The sequence below is a fragment of the Hetaerina americana genome, unplaced genomic scaffold (genome assembly GCF_022747635.1).
Source record: "Hetaerina americana unplaced genomic scaffold, ioHetAmer1.1.p SCAF_74, whole genome shotgun sequence".
In the NCBI taxonomy this organism is placed as follows: Eukaryota; Metazoa; Arthropoda; class Insecta; order Odonata; family Calopterygidae; genus Hetaerina; species Hetaerina americana.
In genome coordinates, this window is record NW_027287361.1 from 17,212 (window position 1) to 39,605 (window position 22,394).

Consider the following 22,394-nt stretch of genomic DNA (forward strand, 5'->3'; position numbering starts at 1 on the left):
CTTCTCCACACCCACATTTCAAAAGCCTCCAGTCTACCTCTATCATCCTGCTTCAGTGACCACGTTTCCGCGCCATACATAGCTACTCTCCGAATCAAAGTTTTTACTAGTCTTTTCTTAATACCCTTACTTTAACGTCCCTGTCATCAACTCCCTCTTTTGCCTAGCACAATTCTTCTCCTTACGTCCCTACTACTTCGACCATGTTGGTCCAAAACACTTCCGAGATACGCAAACTGTTCTACATGCTCTAGTTTTGCCCTCCTATTTTAATGTTTAGCTTAGTCTTTTTGTTCCTAGAAAATTGCATAACCTTTGTTTTATTAATATTGATTCTCATCCCGTAACTGTCGCACTGAATTTCCAATTCACTCGGCAATGCTTGCAACCCCTTGGCTGACTGACAAACTAAAGCTTGGTCATCAGCAAACCTAACTGATTTTACGAATTCCCCGCCCACCTTCATTCCTACCTCCAGTTCTTCCCATAATGCCTCTTTGATCATTTCCTCTGCATACAGGTTGAACAGTAGCGGTAATAATGGGCAACCCATGCCTTACACCTCTTCCTAACACTGCCCATCCTGACTCCCCGTTCCCCACTCGCAGCTGATAGCAGTCTGAGACATGTACAGGTTGCGAAGGTTAGCCTCCTTTCCCTCTAATCTATTCCTATTTTCTGCAATATACTCATTAGTTTTTCCCAATTCACTCTATCAAACGCTTTTTCTATAATCATACGAAACAGGCAAATACCTCCTGGTTGTGTTCTATATTCCTCTCGATTAATAATCTCATTACTGCAATGGCATCATGCGTACCTCTCCCCTTCCTAAACCCAAACTGGTCAACCCGTAAGTAATCATTTGCCCTACTCTCTATCCTTTTGTTAATGATCCTTAGAACAACTTTAGCTGCAAGGGATATCAAACTTATTGTCCTGTAGTCCTCACATGATGTAGACTTTACCTTTTTCGGAATAGGAACTAACACTGATCTCACAAAGTCTTCCGGCCAGATTCCTTCCTCATATATACTATGAATCAGCCTATATAGCCTCCACCTCCCACATTTTCCTATACATTTCAGTAGTTCCGTAGGAATGTTATCCAACCCCATGGCTTTATTTAGTTTCAACCCGCTACCCCTGCCTCATCTTTTTGAAACGGATGCTACATTTCTTAACATAAGAACAGAAGCATTTAAATTAGGACCCAACGAAATAGGCATTAGATTATATAACAAACTACCCAAAAGTATCAAGGATACAAAGGGAACTGCTGCATTCAGGCATACATTAAAAAGATATCTACAGCGCAGTACGTTCTACTCGGTTGACAAATATCTCAACAATATTCCCAACCAGTAAGTTCATACTTTTAGTTTCTAGCACTGGTCATGGTCTGTTACATGTTAATGATCAATGATTTTTCTGAATTTGATATTGCAAGTGCATGTTACAGCCAATGTTCATGGGTTTGTAACAAACATTTATGTAACTATGAGCATCATTTCTTTTATGTATCTTAACTGAGCCTGTGTCTTTGCTCCTCATGCCTTATATCATGTACAAACACCACCTACCTGGTATTTTTGTATTGTGATCTCTGGGCAAATAAAAAGTAATAAATAAAAGTAATAAACAACTAAATTGTGGTCAGAGTCCACATCCGCTCCTGGGAAGCTGTGCGATTTTTTCACACTGTTCCTGTAAACCTGTGTCTAACCAGGATATAATCTAGCTGATACCTCTGGGAGTCACCTGGCATTTCCCATGTATACCTACGTCTTTTGTGGTATATAAACCAAGTGTTGGTGATGACTAACCCATCTCCTGCAGAACTCAACTGCTTTCTCCCCACGGTCATTCTTCGTGCCTAAACAGTAGTCCCCCACAACACACCACAAAAGACGTAGGTATACATGGAAAATGCCAGGTGACTCCCAGAGGTATCAGGTACATTATATCCTGGTTAGACACAGGTTTACAGGAAGTGTGATAAAGTCGCACAGCTTCCCAGGAGCGGATGCCGACTCTGACTATAATTTAGTTGTTATGAAATGTAGGGTCCATTTCAAAAAGATAAGGCAGGAGGTTAGAAAATGGAATGTAGAAGCATTAAATGGATTAAAAAGGAAGGAGTATCAACAGGCTATAGAGGAAATTATTGAGGATAGTAAAGAGCTAAGTACTATCGAAGAAAAATGGGAATGTATCAAGAAAGGGTTATCAAAAGTCCCAAAAGACACTATCAGAACTGTTAAGGCAAAAAAAACTAGGAAACCATGGATCATGGATGAGATGATTACAAAGATGGATGAGAGGAGAAAATGGAAGAATGTAAATACAGAGATTGACAAAATGAAGTACAAAGAGATAAACAATAAATTGAGGCAGGCAACAAATAAAGCAAAAGAAGCATGGTGGAAGACGCAGTGTGAGGATATGTAAAGTTTGCAGAGGAAGGGTGAAATTGGTGCATTGTACAGCAATGTTAAATCTTTATCGGGAAGTAAGAAAGGAAGATCTATGCTAACAGTTAAAGATAAGGCTTACCTCCCGATAATAGTTGATACAGGAAAGATCCAAGAGATGATCCAGGGAGCCCCTAATGCCCAACCCATTGGGACGCAGGTTAAAAGCATGCACCATAATGTCATTAAGTTGGGACGATCGGTCACGAATCATTCCATTAAATGAGTCCCTCAAGCAAGTGTAATGACAGGAGTCATCAGAAATTAGTTACACAAGTCTTTCATGCACATCTGGTGGTTGGGAATACTTGGTACTGCTGACTCAAAGAAGTCTTCCCATGAGTTCGAAACGACTAGAATCTAAGGACTCTTGGAGTTTACAGTGAGAGTGGATGATAGAAATATGAATGACTGACTGCTTGAGTGAATCAAAAGAGTCCTTCCATTACTCATGAGTCGAAGTGACTCGATCGGAATTAAAGTCATTTATCTCAAGAAAGTTGGTATCTTTGTTATTTTGCTGCCCCCAATAGAAATCCAAAGTTTCGATTTCTCCAAATCCTAAGGATGAAATTATGTTATTCAAGCAATAATAAAGATATTAATTAAAAAAGCCATCAAAGTAAGAAGAAAATCATGGCATAAATCTATCACATCACTCAATTAATAACATACAAATGATTCAAACTCACTCCATAACCAAATGCCAAAATTTCCTCCAAAATTTTCATTTTATTTGAATCAACTGTCATTTAAATTCCTACTTTAAGTGTGCAAGGGTCATTACTCTTCACCCATGATGGCCTACATCTTTGCAGTTGTCACAATTATGGCAGGACCTAATAATTATGATTCAAAAAAATTAGGTTAACTTGTTGGAGAATACCAAAAAACTCAGAAATTCTATCTTGGGTAAAAAGATAAACCTAAAACTGCTTAGGTTTCAATCGATGTATTCAGCAATGTCCAGTTTTTTCTAGAATCATACATTAAACAACTTTCAAACTCTGGAAATTATTAAATGTCACCACTCTGCAGATATTCTTTTTCACAAGGTTCAACCAGAGATCATTCTCATAACATAGTAGAAGAAATTAATGCTACATTCATTTCCTTTTGCTCACAGGATTTATTTCTTTTGAAAAATTGAATTGGAAACAAATGCATTACGAATTCTAGGCAAATATCAAAAGTAGGAATTTATTATGAACTTTATTTTCAACCAAATTCTGATTTTGATTAGAAAACTTCCTAAAATATTCCAATTTAGAGCTATTTGAAAACCACACCCTTAGAACCCATGAAAGAAGAAGGTATAGCGGAAAATACCCGAGAGCAATCAATGCAGCAATAAACTAAAATGTATCTAAAAACCAACTATGACACGGCATTCCTTCTTTATTTATTCATTGTATAAGTGGTGGTAGAGTGAGCAGAGCAAAAACAGTCAGAGGGCTGGGCTGCCATAGCCAAATGGCTGGCCATGGGACATAGACACATACGAGGGCTGATCAAAAAGTAACTAATGTTTTGGCATACAGTAACAGTGGCTACCGGTTGCCACGCTATGCCAAGAGGCTAGAGCCACCACCTTGTTATCTAAATGTCCCTTCACTCAGTACAAATCCTGCTGTGGTAGTGTGCAGGCTGTTTCTTCCACTTAGCTCATTGTGAACTGTTAAAATGTACACTGCAATAGAATATCCCAGGAGATGTGAAGTGCAATCTGATATTAGGTTTTTACAGACAAAAATCCACAGGTCAATTGAAATTCATAAACAACTTCGTTAATTGTAGAGTGATGGAATAATGAGTGAAGGTGGAGTGAGGCAGGGGTACATTTAGTTTAAAAATGGCCGCAGCAATGTTCACGATGAGGAGCGCAGTGATTGGCCTAGCCTTGTGACACATGAACCGATGGTGAAAATCAATGAAAATGTTTGTGAAAATAGCTGGTTTATGATTAAGAATTGCTCGCTAGACGTGACTTTCAACACAAGATTTTGACAAAGATGCATAATTGCATGCTTGCGTAAAGTAGTGGTTAAAATGTAAGGTGGCAAATTCTTCAGAGACTGAATCAAAAAGCTTATGTATCATAATGATAAATGCCTCAATTTGAATGGTGATTATGTAAAAAAATAGTTAAAGGATGTGCCTTTCAAATTTTTATAGTAAAACTTTGTCTTGTCACTAGATTTATATTTTATTTCAAAATGTAAGTTACTTTCTGGACAGCCCTTGCTGACAACTTGCTGGGTTTTCTGTTGCAGCATACATTTTAACAGTTTGCAGTGAGGAAAATAGAAGAACAACAACCTGCACAATACCACAGCAGAACGCATCCTGAGTGAAGGGATGTTTAAACACCAGGATGGTGTCTCTAGCCCTACCTACCGCCACACTAGGCTGAAACTTTTTGAAAGTTACTTCATTGACAGCCCTTGTAGTTCAAAATTAAAACAAGTTTGTGTTTGCCCATTGATGGTCAAGAGTTCTTTTCCACAGATTAATTCAGTGTCACTCATTTTCTCCTCCATGATTACAAACACTTACAATAAAGAAATGCATATTGGATTATGGCACTTCAACTGAATTTATTCCCGAAATATTAAATATAATAGAAGAACAGACAACAAAACAAATGTTTCAGGTTTATATTCATCTTGGTATAAAAATATACCTAAAACAAGAAATTTCTCCAAATTTGGCTGAAACATATCAAAAGAATACCCATAGTCACCACAATGTGAACACAGTAGACAACAACCTACACTAAATACCTATGTATAGGATGCAGGGAGTAAAACGTTATCACCTCTTCAAGTGCACTTCAATGTTGAGAAACAATGACTATAATTTTGTGCACATAATATGAAGCTGAATGCTACCATAAATGCTAAATAATAAAAAATACACTGGACACAAAGATTAAAGAGAAGATAAATTATGTATAAAAAAGAAATGGACTTAATGGATCAGAAATGACAAACTTTCATTCACACGCTACATATTAATGCTTAGTCTACAATCACCATAGGTTGGCACTAATTAAGGTCAGAGAATAATGACAGAAGAAGAGATAGTGAAGAAATGTATATCCTGCCCTGCAGTGGTTAAGATGAAACCAACAACAAAATAACAAAGAAGGAAAAAGAGAACAACAAATGTGCAACACAGTTACTGAAGATATGTCATACTGATTGCTGATGTAACAGAAGGTAAATAATCAGATCTTGGAAGTTGTGACTTTAACAGCTTATAGATAAAGCAAGTTATTTATGAAATACAGCTATTTTTTTATCTACAATGTAAGTGCATTCTTTTAATGAGAGAACATTGTTTATACCCAGAGTATTTCCATCACTTCAAATAGCTTATAGTTCTACTAATGATGGCAAATGTGCAATTAGAGTATGAAAAATTGTTCGTGTTACTGCATTTGCTAGTTACCGAAATATCTCCATCAAAAATAAATATTATTTTGTGGGCTTGCAATTTTTAGATATTTGTAGAGATAAGAGCCATAAAATATTATACATCCATTCAGGAAAATCATTCCTTTTTTAGGTTTGAAAATTTAGATGTAGTGCATCCTATACATAGGTTTTTAATGTTATACAATTTAGGATAACCACATGTATAACTTTTCACCTATCATAGAAATATATATCAACTAATAAATTTTATCATTAGGGAGGATTTAATTACATTTAACAATATAGTCTTTTGATATCATTTTTGCCCAATACCTAAATAAGCACAAGCCCCACCAGAGCTGTAGGGTTATGTATGTCTATGAGTAGTAACAATGTCATATTACATAAACTGAACAACTGAACTTCTAGAAATTAAGCTGAAACATTAAAAAAAATCATCAAAGTTACTCGACAACAATTTTAATCTATAGCACAAGTCAACTAGGTCAAATCAATTTAGGTTAATTTCATTTGATATAAATTAATTGTTTCCTTTTGAAAAGTTGTTTTAAAAAAATGCAACTATTCTTCTAGATATTATGACCTAGCGGAGAAAAAATTCTTATCGATATTATAAACCTAGATTTATTTCCTGGCCAGGAAATATACTTATAGGAAGACACTGCATTCTTCTTATCTACATAATGCATATAAATTTTAATTAATTGCTTTTGTTAACCTTCAAAGGTAATTTACCTCAGCAATAAACAAATATGGCCAATGGGTATTATTTTGTACATGATTTAACTGGATATAACACCATCCTATTTCCACTGGCCTATTTCTGGCACATATTACTTCTCACTAAACTTACAGAAGAATATGGTAACTTTCAAATGCCATGTGTAAAAATATTAGTGCAATCTGCCTAGCTAACAATATGCATGACTACTGTCATGCACTTTAATACTATGAATTACCGCACAAAAAAGTTATGTGCATTATTGACATTTTATAAGGCATATTAAAACCACATTTCAGTCCATATGGAAAGCAATCATCAATTAGCCTCTCAACTGTGCCTAATGATGGATTTAATTTAAATATAGGGGTATTATAAAAACCAAAGAGTGATTCCATAGAGTTTAAGATTCTAAATAAACCAAATCAAGGCCCTAATTCCACTGAATTTAATAGTAGTGCACATACCCGGAAAATACTGTCAATCAGTTAACGTTATTACATGATTAGTTTCCTTACATCCAGACAAAGAAATAAACAGCAACAAGTTCAGAAGAAAATATACTTTGGCCTTCAGGAAGAAAAAAATTAGTGGATGAAAGCTTTGTATACATATTTGCATTCTGTCTAAGCCGAGCTCCCAATGGTGCTGCAGCTTCGACTTTTTGGTCAGTCTTCCCAATCTTCATCATCATCACCATCTTCTCCATCTTCACCACCATCAGATGATGAATCAGAAGATGAATGGATAGCACGTGACCTCTCAGCAAGAGCTCTGGCTAGGGCTCCAGCAAGGCTGTCGGCCACTGCCATTGAGGACACAGGGCGGTCATTTCTTGGTGCAGCAGATACCTGAAATAAAAAGATGTGATTATGAATTAAAGTTTTAGGCAAACATGGTTTCAAGAAGAGTTATTACAATACCATAAACAATGAAGCTTTCACATTTTTATTGTTTCTAAGTGAATCAGTAAAATTATAGACTACCAAATCAACCATATTTCAATGCCATTGAAACCCTTAAAAAGATTGGCACCTAGCAAAATTAGAATTCCAACACCTCCAATGTTTTCTAATTATTTTTACAGCAAAATTGGGTACTGCTGTCACTTTTTTAATCATTCCAAAAGAAATAAAAATAAGAGCATCAATTTAAGAAGAATACACAGTTGCTCATGACCTACTAATATGGAACAATGTTTTAGATAGCTTACAATTAAAAGTTATGAGTGCAGAAGGAATAACTTCTCCATTTTATATAATGTATATAATGTAAGCCACTAACACTAAGATGCAAAAGGAAGAAGTCCTTGGATAGGAGAGAATTCCTTGGGCTGAGACCAATGAATAATCTGCCTATTTGATAACCAGGCACTGGACAATCACCATTCTATTGTAAATTCAATCAATTTACAAACATAAGTGTGTAAAGGATACCACTATAAATAGTTCTACCAGCTCTTTTCATATTATTGATGTAATTCATGCCAAACATGTCTAAATTTCTAAGGACTTTCCAATTAAACATATAATAGGAATGTTATGAACTCACCGATCTTAGTTCAACACCTTGGCGAATCTGATCCAGCAATTCCCCACGCGAATCAGCACTGGGTCTTCTGTCAACCTCCACATGCTGCAAAGTAGGTAAGCTAATCACTAGGTTGCTTTGGTCAAAAATTAGCACAGTATTCATGTGACTCTTTTAGTACCAAGTATATTATTTATCTCCACTCACAAATGGTACTAAAAACACCAGTGGACTGAACTAACATCACATTAAAAGTTATTGATGCTAGTTGGCATCAATAACTTTTAATGTGATGGTTTGGTTAACTTCTTTGATTCCTTGTTCCACTCAGGTCTTAAAATGAAAATCAGCATCAAAACAGAATAAATTGGTCCCCAAACCAATACCTCTACAAAGCTATGTAATTTTCACACAGTGCGAGGTCCTATTTTCACCACAGAATATCATAGATCCTGTGATAATTTACAGATAAAATTATTGCACCAGACCGCTTTGTATACACATGCTGCTTTTATTTATCCATTCTGAAACGCTCGAAAATACTATTACAGCCATATGAGGGAAGGTCAAAATTCATTGCTTTAAAATTACTGAACCTCTTGATTCCGTATTTAATCTGGTTGACACTGATAGGCATGGGATTTTATCATTCTTCAAGAATGAGTTCCACTCGTCTAGATTATTAACAAATGAATAATTCATTTTTGCTTTGCTTTCTTCTTTCAATTTTTTAAGTATGATTGCCTTTTCTAATAAAGGCTGGGTTTTCTAACCTCTCTCCATGATCAATTTATGTGTTATGTCCCATGTATGCCCCACATTCCCACTAATCTGTAAGCTCTTCTTTACTTAAACGATTCTCATACCCAAATGTTTAACATTTAAGAAACACTCTCCTCCCTTCCATATCTGTCCTGCAAAAATTGGCCAGCCATCTCTTGCACTCTCTTTCGCTTATATATTTGACACTTTTTGTACGGATCCCATACATTAGTAGTATACTCCATAATGCCCATATTAACATCTTGCATTTAAGCACTTAGCTTTGTTCATGCCTTCTTAAAAAAAGCAACTTTCTGTAAGCTTTTGAGATAATTTTGCTCGGATGAACTCCCCCACCTTCAACACTCAGACAAAGTAACAAATATTAGGTCCTGAGGGCATTCCATCAATGACTAATGTTATTTAACAAGATATAGAGTCATTGAAAATTGGAGGAAATCTTTAAACCTGAAAAGAAATTGAAACACAACCTCAACAAATAATATCTATGCATGCACACAGAAGAAAGGTAGACTAACTTTGAGGGTCTTTCCAGTCTTAATAGCATCCATCAGTGTTGAGTGTGCATCAGACAGCATTGGTAATGGTGGAGCTCCACCCCCTCCCGATGACTGCATCGTGGACTCGGGAGTCAAAGGCCCAGGTGGGGGTGGTGGAGGCGGTGGCACTGGGGGTTCAAGAGGAGGTGGGGGAGGAGGAGGTGGAGGTGGAGGCGCAATCACAGGAGAGCTTCCGCCTAGATTAATAACAAATGCAGAAGATATAGCACAACCATCCACACACAAGAAGAAATCACAATTGTCAAAATATCTATGGCTCTGACTTTTCCATGTCTACCTGATAAATGATTATACTTAACCAGGACCGACTTTTAGGAGAGGTAATTTGGCACTCTTAGACTCAAATTAGTTTATGGCTAAACCTTGAATACCTATACATACATCCGGTATATGTTATTGAATTATTTCATATTATTCTACATAAGTTCAATGATTGAAGCTTGTAAAATTCACACTAATTTTTTAAAAATCCACACAAATTGTAAATTTTTAATGAAAATAAATAGGCATCAAACATCTTAAGTGCAAAATTAGGTGTTTTTCCTTTTTACTCGAGGTTAAAAATATAACAACAGGGGGATCTCAAATTTACATATGCTGAATTTAAATTTTACTTTAATACAATTTTTTCATCATTCAGTTAGCTTTTTTCTGTCACTCATTCAGTTGAACCATTGCAGTATATATCACAACTAAATATTTTTCTAAACCAGAAATTTTCATTGAATCTCACTACTCTTCAGGTAATATGAGCTTTTGAGTATTTATGAGCATAGTTCAGTTAATCTCTGTAAGTTCTAACTTTATTATTCTTCATTTTGCTCAATTCAAGAAATGCTTGTCAAGATATTTATTTCACTTTAATTGCTTTATGATTTTCAGAGATGTAAAGTATATTTTAATCTGAAACCTGGAAAATATTTGACTTTCCAGCAAGATCAGTTTTTTGATAGTCACTTGAGATAAAAAAAACTCAAAAGAGTTTTAGAATGACCTAACATTAGCAGTATTTCACTTTACCACAGACAAAGTGCTATTTGATTTATAAATATTGAATTTTAATTAGAAGACATTGAAGTAAAATATTTTGAAAATTCAGCATAAGATGGAAATTTGGTAGGAATTTGATGCATGTAAGGAACTTGCCCTGACAAAGAACATTTGCATTGAATATCTGAGAGCAATAGAAAAGAACAAGCCAAACAAAATCTTGTAACATTGTCTTTTCATTATTTCCTGAACATGCCCAAGTTATTAGACCACAAAAAACAATGATAAATACAAACTTGGAAAAATAAAAATGGCAAAGAAGAAATAGGACATCTTGCCTAATTCCTTAGGGTCCTCATAAGTTTGGAAAGTATTAAAATATACTGTACAATGTGGTGGTGAAGAAACCTTACCTACAAGATGAACTGATGACCTTTGATCTCTAACCTATTTTTAATATAGATCTCTTTTTTTCCTAAATTATAGGATGTATTTCAGTTTTATATTTTTAAGATTGCTATAAGTATTACACCTGTTTGTAATAGCGTGGTTTGTATTTTATCATTATTTTATGTAGTCTAAGTAAAGTTTGGTTGAAAACACACTTGATCACCACTAGACTTCCCAACCCCACTCAAAAAGACACAACCTGACACACTACACTACACTAAACTGTTCTCCAACTCCAAGTAACTCCCTCCATCCTGTCCAACCTGTCAATTATTTTCCTCCCCTACCTTGCTTACCTGACCTCCTTCCCTCTCATAGTCTTCAGTTTTCCATCGTCAATCAAAATACTCTACATCTACTTATCTTCATTCCTCAAGATCTCTCCCAACAACCATCTCTCCTCCCTCACCATACCAAGCAATTCTTTTTTGATTTTCCTTTTCGTTTATTTTACCTTTTCCATCTTTTTCCACGCCCACTTTCAAAAGCCTACAATCTACACCTATACATCTATAACAATGTTTCCATATCATGCATAACCATGCTCCATATAAAATTTTCATTGATCTTTTCTTAACATCCTTACCCAACATGCCAGTCATTAACTCCCTCCTCCTCATGAAAGCTTCTTTGCCTAATGCAATTCTTCTTCTGATATCCCTATTATTTTTACCATCTTGACCCAAAACCCTTCCTAGATGGGTTAGCTGCACCAGCTGCTCTAGTTTTGTCCACCTATTTTAATATTTAATTTTCTTTCTCCTTTCCTTACCTTTCTCCCACTAGAAAATCTCATAACCTATGTTTTATTTACATTAATCTTCACCAAACATTTGTCACACTGACTTTCTCATGCACTCAGCAATGTTAGCAATCCCTTTGATGACAAAAACTAAGGTTGATCCACATCAAACCTAACTGATTTCATGAACTGTCCACATACTTTCATTCCTCTCTCCAGTTCTTCCCATGCCTCTGTAAATATTTCCTACACATATATACATTGAACAGCACAGGTGATAATGGCACTGTCTTATCCATCTTCCTAACACTACCCATCCTGAATCTCCATCTGCCACACACCATCATCATCCCTTAAGTCATCATGTGCTATCCACTCCATCCTCATATTGATAATCCTACATACCACCATAGCTGTGTGCAAAATAAAATGCATTCTTCTAATTATATTATTTTATTCTTATGATATATTTCATTTGTTCAGTACCAAAATTTAAATTTTCTTTTTCCTATTAATTTTATTTAAACCTCTTTAAATTCCTTTTAACTGGTCCCTCTAAAAGTTACAATTTAGAGGTTTAACATCAATTAAAGTCTGTGGGCCTTCCCAGGACAAATAAATGAAAATAAACCGGCCACCCAAAGCATGAACATACTTGGCCTTAAAATCAAAACATTTTATGCAAAATAAAGGTAAAAACATGGTAAAATAAAGAGACCTTGAAACAGCTTTTGACTTACCTACAGTCCGGCTCACAGGAGGAGGTTGGAAGGTGTCTGCCCTTGGAATGGTTCGCAGAGGAGGAGGAGGTGGAGGTGGTAAGGGCCCAGTACGTACAGGAGGTGGAGGCTGTTGCGGAGGTGGGGGAGGAGCATGGGTTGTTCGGGCACTAGGGGCATTGACAAATCTTGCTGGAACTGGAGGAGGGGGCCCCTGCAATTGCGGTGGCATAGTCGAAGCTACCGATAATGGTGAAGGACCTGAGGGTGGTGAAGGGGTGGCATGGATGTCTTCCTTGACTGCATCAATGCCTCCATGTCTATTAATGAAGTCATAAATAAATTCCCTAGTTTCTCTATCTTGCAGCTGGCTCTCAGAAACACCTGCCTGTAGTTGAAAGCAATATACAAAAATGAATGTATTATTGCAGAATGCTATGACATAAGATTGGTGTAAAACTAAATTTATTTAGGCACCAAAGTTATTAAAGCCCAAGAGTGCAACTAACACCAAAAAATCCCAAACAATCTTTGAAGATGTGAACAGCCTAATATGCATACCATAAGTATCTTAGGGCTGAGCATTCACAATAGGAATCATAATACTACAAGGAATAACTACCATGTACACACCTTTGTCACCAAATGTCCTGTATGCCTCTACTCTGTGCTTCTTTAATTTAAGGGCCTTGAAGTCACAGTAGTACATACTCAAAATTGCAGTAGTTTTTTGAGTTATTAGATTGCTCCAATAAATTAAGTAATACCCTGTTGTTAACCCTTCAAAGCCATTTGATGCCATATTATATCCACAGGAATTTTTGCATGTCGTCGTACAACATACTATTATGTTCAGAATTAATCCTTGCATTTATCTTTGTTATATCACCACTCTTGCTTCAATCAACATCCTATCACATACACTTACAATGGAAGACTTCAAATTGATTATTATTACTTAAAATATAAAGTTATAAAATAATCATTATTGTGTTCCTTATTTATTTGCCAATTTAACATCCACAACATTTTTTTTATCAATGGCCAACAAATTCATTCATTTTTTCTCTATTTCATTATTACTGCTTAAATTTATCTAACGAGTTGACTAAAAGCCATATGAAACTCAAAAAATGCTTACGTGATCATAATCTATAGTAAACATTCCCAAAGGGAAAAGCAACGATATGCACATTAAATAATTTGATGCAACACTCAATCATATGCTACACCTGTTGTTTCAGGGTGTCTCTGTGGAATCTTTTATAAGTGAAAGGTCCTTTTGACTGGTAGGAAGTACAAGAATCTTCTTTGTCTTATAAACAAAGGCGTACGCAGTCATGAACACTGTGTTGATGGTGTATCCCCTAGGAAGAATTAGTTGCAGACTTTTCTCTAGCTTGTGCTGGTGCTTTTGGGTCTCACAGTAGTTTGTCAGTATACATTAAACACAAAAACATTTTTGTTCAGTTTTCATTGCAGTTATTGCAAAAGTCAATTCATTATGTAGATACTGAGCATGTAATTTTTACTGCACAGAGAGAGGAATAAATTAGAGTTCACTTTCGTCATCCTAGGGAACTCATAATGGGTTCCATATGCAGAAAAAGGTTATTCCTGTCGAGTAATGAAAAGGTGGTAACCTTAGCAGTCAGGGAAATCAGACAATACCTCATCAATTGATGGTGATAGTGAAAACAGAGGTTCATAAAAAATTGGTAACTGACTTAATAGTGGTAATGATGGAAAATGGAGATGGAAACTGACACCAGTGGTAATGATGATGAGGGTGAAGTGAATTAATTTGTCTGGGAGAACATAACAAATTAAAACTAGCATTTTGAGGATTTCAACTGTATTTGTGGATCTCAAAGAGAGGCTTAGAATCTGAGAGATATAGTATTTATCAATTGTTTCTGGTGAAATTTTGTCAAAACAATCAGAGATGAAACAAACTGAGACATTAAACAATGCATTCAGTAGTGAGGTGGTGAGGTACCACCTAAATCTAGACTAACATCATGGAAACGAGAGACAGAGGAAGACATTTGTGTAAAGTTTGTTTATGCTAATGGGTATTGATCTGAAGCCCACGCTCACATCAATGCCAGGTTTTGGTGATGATATAACAGGAGATTGATTGAAGATTGTCTGCATAGCTTTTCATTTTGCAGACAAAAAGGTCGAGATAGTTATCTAGGAGTGCCAAAACTAAGAGAGATTTTTCCAGTAATATTTCAGCTTAACAAAATATTTTAGGAGATGTATTTATCAAACATAGATACTCTATTCATGAGTCTTTGAGAGCATGAAAGTGTCACTTATCCTTCAAATACTATCTTCCCCTAAAGTCATGAAAATATGGCAACTTTGAGCTGTGTGAAGCAAACAGGATATTTGTGGTCATTTATCGTTTACACTGGTAAGGACATAATTCTAGAGTCAAAACTTACAGGACCTGACATAAGTAAAAACTGCACAAATTATTCTAACATTAATAGATCCCTTACTGAATCAAGGGCCAAGAATCACCTGTGTGAATGGACACTTACTGTAACTTTCCTCGCAATAATTTTGACAAAAACATTAAGACGTTTCAAAGGCTTCTGAATAAAACTATTCTAAATTCAATAAGTATCTACTCAGAAAATACCAGCCATAAATTTGATCAACTATCACTTAGGATACAAATGGTGGAAGGTTTATTTGCAAAATATACCACAAGAATAGAGTATGAACTTCTGAGTAAGCATTTTTCAAATAACATGCTACCATGTCTCACAGGGAAAGACAATATTATGACGATTCCTACTACAGAATAAAGCCCACCCACAGAGGAGATCTATTGTACGCACAAAACATGGAAGAAGAAAGGACTCAGCTAGAAAGCACATGCTGAATGATGATTTATAAATAGTTAACCTTTCCTGAATGAATTATATGCACACAGATCAAAAATAAATATAATATTAAATATTTATATGAGGAGGTGGTTAAAATCATCTAATAAAATTTGTCAAAATTTTAATTTTAACTATTGAAAATTTCATGCTCACATAGAGAAGCAGCGATTAGATATTAATGTCCGCATTATTCCGTACTGTAATGGATTATTTTATTTCCTGAAATTTGTGCGGCTGTACTTGAAATTTTAATGCATGCAGATAAAAAGCAAAATGCTGAATTAAGTATGATCCAAGCATAAGATGCAACAAATATTTGGGCCACTGAGCGGTACTTGTTAAGGCAATAATGAATTAGGAAACATTTTTTAAAATGAATTTATTTTAAAAACAAGGTAGTCATACTGTCCACAATTTTATGAGATAAAATGTACTCACCATCACAAAAAACTGCTTCAACTGGGGATCTTCCACATTGTCCACATCAAATCCTCTATTGGGATCCCAACCAACATGTGACACATGTCGAAAATCAAGTGGTAGTCCAATATCAGCCTTGGTGATTTTTTTACGGTTGTCTTTCTCTCTTCGATTCTTTGATTTCTTACCCCTTGAAAGTGAGGGTGATTCCGGTAATCCATTTGGTAGCGGAGGTCCCGGTACTGGGATCATCCCAGTATCCCTTCGCTGAAGCTGAGCTGGAGGTTGGCTTGGTGGCCTTGAACGGCGATCTGCAATCAGACATAACTATTAATATTTTACAATCACCAATTCATTTAAGACAGCATCACTGATTTGACTTTTTCATTATTACTATGCTGATATACAGAATCTATCAAAAAAATAATTAAAACGATTTTTCCCACCAATGTAGAGAATTTGAGTGGGGTGATTTGTAGGGAGTGCCAGAAAAAGTGACAAGAGGTTTTGAGAAAGCATACATGTCCTGCATCAGTTTTATATGCAAGCCATTACAGTGAGCAGATAGCATATAGAGTGGACCTTTGTTCAAGGATTATGCCACAAATTCAAGATGCAATGTTCCACTGAGTAATGATACAAGAAATACTTAGTGTTAAGCTCGGAAAATCGGGTTCAGAGACCATGAACATGGTTATGAATCCTTACAGATATGACACATTCACTCATGGAATGGTTTTCCACTGGCACAAGATGTTCTGGGAGGGTACAGCAGACATTGAAAATGAGGAAGGTCTGAGACTTCCACCACTAACTAAGTGTGAAAATGTGAAAAAAGTGAAAGGCTAAATTATGATCGACACCCAAATGCCAGAGTGTTAGCAGTGTATAGCATTCTTACAGAAAATTTAGCCATGATAAAGGTGCATGCCAAAGGTCCTGTCAGAAGATCAGAGAGCTGTTCGTGTGATAATCTCATGTGACCTCTTGGATCGCTGCAAAAGTGACCTGAATTTTTATACAACATTACAAATACAACCATTTTGGAATGCTGTATAAAATAAAAGGGGCCATGAAGAGGTGCTTGAAAAAGGTTTCCTTCAATGCCTTCCAGGAGTGTACTGCGACTGACAGAGGTGCTAGCATGAATGTGTTAATTAACAAGGGTGCTATTTTGAAAAATTTCAGTAATTTGTACTCAGATCTGGGGAGTAAACATGTGATCATTAACTAAGAATTCAGTATAACAAGGGGAGAGTTTATCACACTCCTTGGCGGTATCCCACATATATTGAAGCAACGTTGGGACAAACTGATCTCTGAGCCATGATGGAATGCATTTCAAATCTAGTCTTTGAGACTTCATCAATATATGAAATAAAAATCAATATTGCAAAAAATTAAATTATGGGTAACTATCAATATGATGATCATAAGAGAATTAGATGCATTGAAATAAATATTTCCATTACCACCCATCCTTTTCTTTTTCATATTTTCAAGTTTCTCCATCAAGGCATTCCGTAAAAATATGGCTTCATTTTCATTGGCAAAGTTGAATGCAGCCATGCATTCCTGAAAAAGAAAAAAAAACAATAGTTATCTTTCAAATTCTATATGAATTTTTTACTGTTAATACCTATTAATATCTGTGAATCAACATTGATAATCAGTCATAAAATTATGACTCTTAGATATTCTTAATAATTAGATTAATTATTATGCACCATTTTTACCTGTGTACATACTACAAGGGGAGACCCAAAAATAGCAGGAATATTGTTACAGATTCTTTAGATCTGAATATATATGCATAAAATTTTGTTCACCTTCAAAGTGTTTACCATTGGCCACAATGCACTTCTCCAAACAACGCTACCATTGCTTGAAACACTTCTGAAATTCATTTATCGGGCCTCCAGTGTCAAAAAGCTTTCCTTTCATGTCCCTTCCAAGTCTGGGGAACAAAAAGAAGTCACAGGGACCTAAATCCCGTGAGTAGCTAAATCTGGGTGGACAATCGATGTCATGCTGTTTTTTGCCAAAAACTGCATCACAGAGAGGGCAGTATGAGCTGGCGCATCAGTCGCCTGGGTGCCAAAGATCTGCTCTAGCATCCTCTGAATTGAACTCCATGACACTCCAGACATCTCACAGAGTTGATCAATGGTTCTGCGATGGTCTTCATGAATGAGGGCATTGATTTTGTTGACGTTTTCGTCAGTTCTTGATATTGAAGGGTGGCCTGAATAGGGTTAGTCTTCAATTTACATTTTACCATTTTTTAAATGTGTAAACCACTCATAGACTCTGGTTTTGCTTATGGCAGCTTCCCCATAAGCAGTCTTGAGCATTACAATAGTTTCTGCGGCCGATTTCCCCAACAGGAAACAAAATTTCAGTACAGCGCGTTGATCTTGATAATTCGTCATCATGTTTTTCGCCGAAATGAAAAAAGTTGTTTCACTGAAACAGCTCTCACAGATGGGCTGATCCAGTCACAGTGATGGCGCTGCACATACTGACACAGGTGGTGTGAGCCTGACGTACGACTGGCCGAACAAAGACTTCCCCCCCTTTCACTCCCCACCGCGGCCCAATTTCTGTTACTTTTGGGTCCCCACACATACTTATGAATAATACAACTTCCATATGAAATAGAATCCTATTCTTTCTTGGAGGATACCAGATATTATATGAACTTTTAGATATAATAAAAAAACTATTTCCACGTTTCCCAAAAAAAGGAAGCACATTGTATGAATAGGAGATAAAAGTATGTTGTTTTTTTATGAGTAAAAGTTAAAATTATGACATTAGAATCAAAATGTCACATAAGAAGATGATTATGAAAAGGACTTCTTTACTGGTGCAGCACTATTTGGTAGTGTGATATGGCTGCCATTCTTTTCTGAAAGGCTGTTTCATAGTTCGTTCTACATACAGGTAATTGAGTAATTGCTGATACTGCATTTATCTTATAGACTGGCCAGTAATGGGAAGCCACCCATACCAGTATAATGTGTCATGATAGTAGAAAAGAGAAATCTGAGAAATTGGATTATGTATAATGTATGGTAGGGGGTCGTGGTAGTCCAGGAGTAGAGTGCTGGACTACTGACTGGAGGGCCCAGGTTTGATTCCCGAGCAAGCCTCTCTGGGCACCCTCAGCTTCACCCAAGCTTGGCTATTTTTCAGATACCAGGTGCTCCTGGGAAGCCATAACCAGCACAGGGAAAGGAACTGGCCCCTCTACCCAGATGCATGAATTTCACACACTGTCGGGCTTATTATTGGGTGAACTCTACTAGTCTATCTATCAAATCTACTTGAGGGTTGATTACTGTGTTTAGGTTATAATGTACGGTTGTGTACCAAACATGTTACTGAGGCCAAAAGCATCAGTCATTAGAATATATTATATATGTCCATTATTTGTAATTAAGCACTGCTATAATAGCAAAAGGATCTATCTTTACTATGACATTGACTTTATGGTACATAAGGTCAGATTTATGAAATGAACATGGTTTAAACTTTCCATGGTAAAATATAAACTCTGCATGAGAAGATCTGAGCATTCTCTGGATGCACAGATGTAATATTTACATAATCATTGCCTTCCAATAATACACCTGCAACAGCAAACAAACTTATGAGCCAAAGAAGTACACATGACCAATATGTAAACACTACCCACTCCTCTACCACAGAGATTATGGATTGGAATTTTGTGCACTTCTAAAACTCATCCGGGCCAGTCTAAATGAATGTTCTCAATACAATATACATCAGAGTTTGCCAATACAGATGGGCATATCCTTCCTCTGCTTTTTCCTTTGAGTTTAAAGTTTGATGACTAATGTCTTGGCAATATATTTATGTGTACTTGGAAATATTGTTAACTAATACAAAAAGTTGTAATGGACAAAATTTACCCACCTCTGCCTCAAATGTATGTAGAAATGAAAGGGGAGCTTTATATTCCATGTTGTTGTAGACTTCATGCTCCCAGATCATTGTGCGTCTCAAAGGGCAGTATAGTCGGAAAAAATATGAGCGACGTTGGCTGTCTCTCACTAAACACAAAACTCCACATTCTCTTTTTCGCCAACTTCTGTGATCAGGTGATTCGCTCAGGAACAACTGCACAACAGCTGTGGCCAATGTCTATTTATAATAAAAAAATGTCGCAAAATTGAGAAATGACTCCATGAATTCTGTGAATAAAATGTAATTGTTTATTGATTCACCTTAACTTCTTTCACAAAAAATTCCCAAATGAAGTAATCAATTTCTAAACAAGATTTATCTTGAATGAGTACTACAGTTAAGAGTGGCTTCTTCATACAAGATTTAAATATTATAATAGTTCATCAACGAGAAAATTGGGAGTTCAGAAAGATGAAATAGTGAAATCTATATAAGTACCTATGTATCTATTATAAATTTCACTTTCATAACCTACTTACCTTTTAATATGAAAGCTATTTCTATTGGTTTATGGGTCGTGGTAGTCCAGGGGTAGAGCATTGAACTACTGACTATATAAGCCTCTATGGGCGCCCTCAGCTCCACCCAAGCTATGTGATTTTTGAGTACCAGATCTTCCTTGGAAACCATCACCAGCAAAGGGAAGGGAACTGGCCCCTTTACCCTGATGTGTGAATTTCACACCCCGTATAGGGCTTAGTACTGGGTGAACTCTACCATCATCTAACAAACCAACCCTTGGGTTGATTACTGTTTTTATGGTTTATGTATAAGCTTTCTCAAATACTAGACAGTGAAATATAAGAAGAACTAAGGGAAAAGAAGATGAAAATGCATTACAAATGGTTATAAACCCTACAAAATTACACCGAAGTCAAAGAAAAAGTGTAAGAATATCTTCTTGTGGGTTCATTTATAGCATTTAGGAGGAATGAGTTTGGCCAAAAGATTTGGATCAACATTAATTCCCACTCTCCACTCTGCTGACCAAACAAATGACTAGGCCAATTTCAATAGGAGTTTGCCATCCTAAGAATTAATTTAATGTCAACATCCCTTTCTGATGGCGTTGGTCAGATCAGAAGACGCTGAGGGGGGCATATATGCATGTATGCATTAGATTTCAGTTTATAATGAAGTTACGGGCAATACACAACGGGATAGGAAAGAGGCCTGGAAATTATTGCTCCACAACAAACATAGCATATCTTATTAATTAGAAAAATAATGCTTTCTCCAACTAGTTTCAATACTTCTCATCGACTGACAAAAATGATTAAGTCGAAAGCCGTGTTCAAGTCACTGATTTATTCACATATCCTTGATGTGAGTCATAAAGGTGGGTAGAGTTGCCGTCTGATTCATCGCCAACAACATTCACGAGTGGACCACCCAAGCAGACCAAAAATTTCCCACGCCCTTCGATGCCTACTCGAAAGGAACACCCTGTTCCCCTTCCTTTCTCCGGGAAAACAAATGAGAGTCGGGATAACGTAAACTTTAGGTGGGGTTGGCTACAATTTCATTTTCTAAAGAGTGAAAAACCAGGTACTGGAAACCTTGATCAAACTCTTCTCTAATCTCCCTTGTTTTCAAGTTCTAAAATGAAGAATCTACTACAGGTAAAAATTTATGAAAAGATTGTCAAATAGGAAGACAACAGATAACTCATGAACACCGCATACAAGTTATGCCATTAAAAACAATCTTGGCGTGATTTTAATACATTTTTGATATAGTAATGAGTGTACACCTTTAAAATGGAAAAAGTTACACCGCCATCATTCAAAAAATAGTAAATAGAGACAATGCGTTCAAGCACTGTAGTCGTACGTACATTGATAATGGTTTACTGATAGCACAGGGAACAACTTTATTTCACTAAGCGAGACAAAGACACCACCACCCTAAAACAAATAAACTTACTTGACATCGAGGGCCCAAAAGCCTGAACACCAAGTCATTTTCCTCTTTTGATATGAAATTGGATGGCTTATTTTCGATATGCTTACTGCCCGCTGTAGGGTGTGAACGCATTTCTGTCATTTTCTTCTAACATCAATTCAAGCTCCCTGGCAAAAAGAGAAATTTCAGTCCATTAATTTAAATCGCTATCATTTGACATTAAGAGCAATTCACAACCCTGACCCTTGAACATACGTGTTTCGGCGTAGCTTAGCAGCACGATTACAATTTTCCACTTGGTATGCATCCACAGCACTATTTCAATGCATTTTAAACTCCAGCCCTGATTTCAAGTTTGCACGGCCGACTTTGACAAATTATGGATAGTTTCAGAGATAATGGAAACATTGGAAATCGTTGTCGATACTGCACCATCTAGTGGCAGAGTTGCGATTCCCGCTTGTTCTTTCAAAACTCAATTTCTTCAGCACCACAAGACGTACTGCGTAAATTTTATTGTAAAATGTATTATATGCTTTACAATATAAATTTTTATCATGTAAAATTTCAGTTTTAAAATAAATAAAATATAGTAAATTATTTTAACACAATATTGAGGAAGGATGATTGTACAAGTACAGCATAGTGACACTGGCAATGTAATGAGAGAATAACCTAACAGATATTTTATTAAGAACCTAGATCATGTTAATGAACATGTTTTACGAATATTTGGCGAAGTGACAATGTTATGATCAGAAAAA

General features: G+C 36.1%; 1 protein-coding gene across 1 annotated transcript; it reads right to left on the reverse strand.

The window, feature by feature from the left end:
* Positions 1-5,061: 5,061 nt before the first annotated feature.
* Positions 5,062-22,027, reverse strand: LOC139697381 (actin nucleation-promoting factor WASL-like). The gene is made up of 9 exons (XM_071596059.1): positions 21,886-22,027; positions 21,652-21,797; positions 19,675-19,902; positions 17,205-17,307; positions 15,751-16,043; positions 12,431-12,797; positions 9,467-9,684; positions 8,187-8,270; positions 5,062-7,486 (listed from the first exon to the last, which is right to left on the reverse strand). Exons 2-9 carry the CDS (start codon positions 21,769-21,771, stop codon positions 7,304-7,306), a joined length of 1,596 nt encoding a protein of 531 aa, XP_071452160.1. The 5' UTR covers positions 21,772-21,797; positions 21,886-22,027; the 3' UTR covers positions 5,062-7,303.
* Positions 22,028-22,394: the final 367 nt, after the last annotated feature.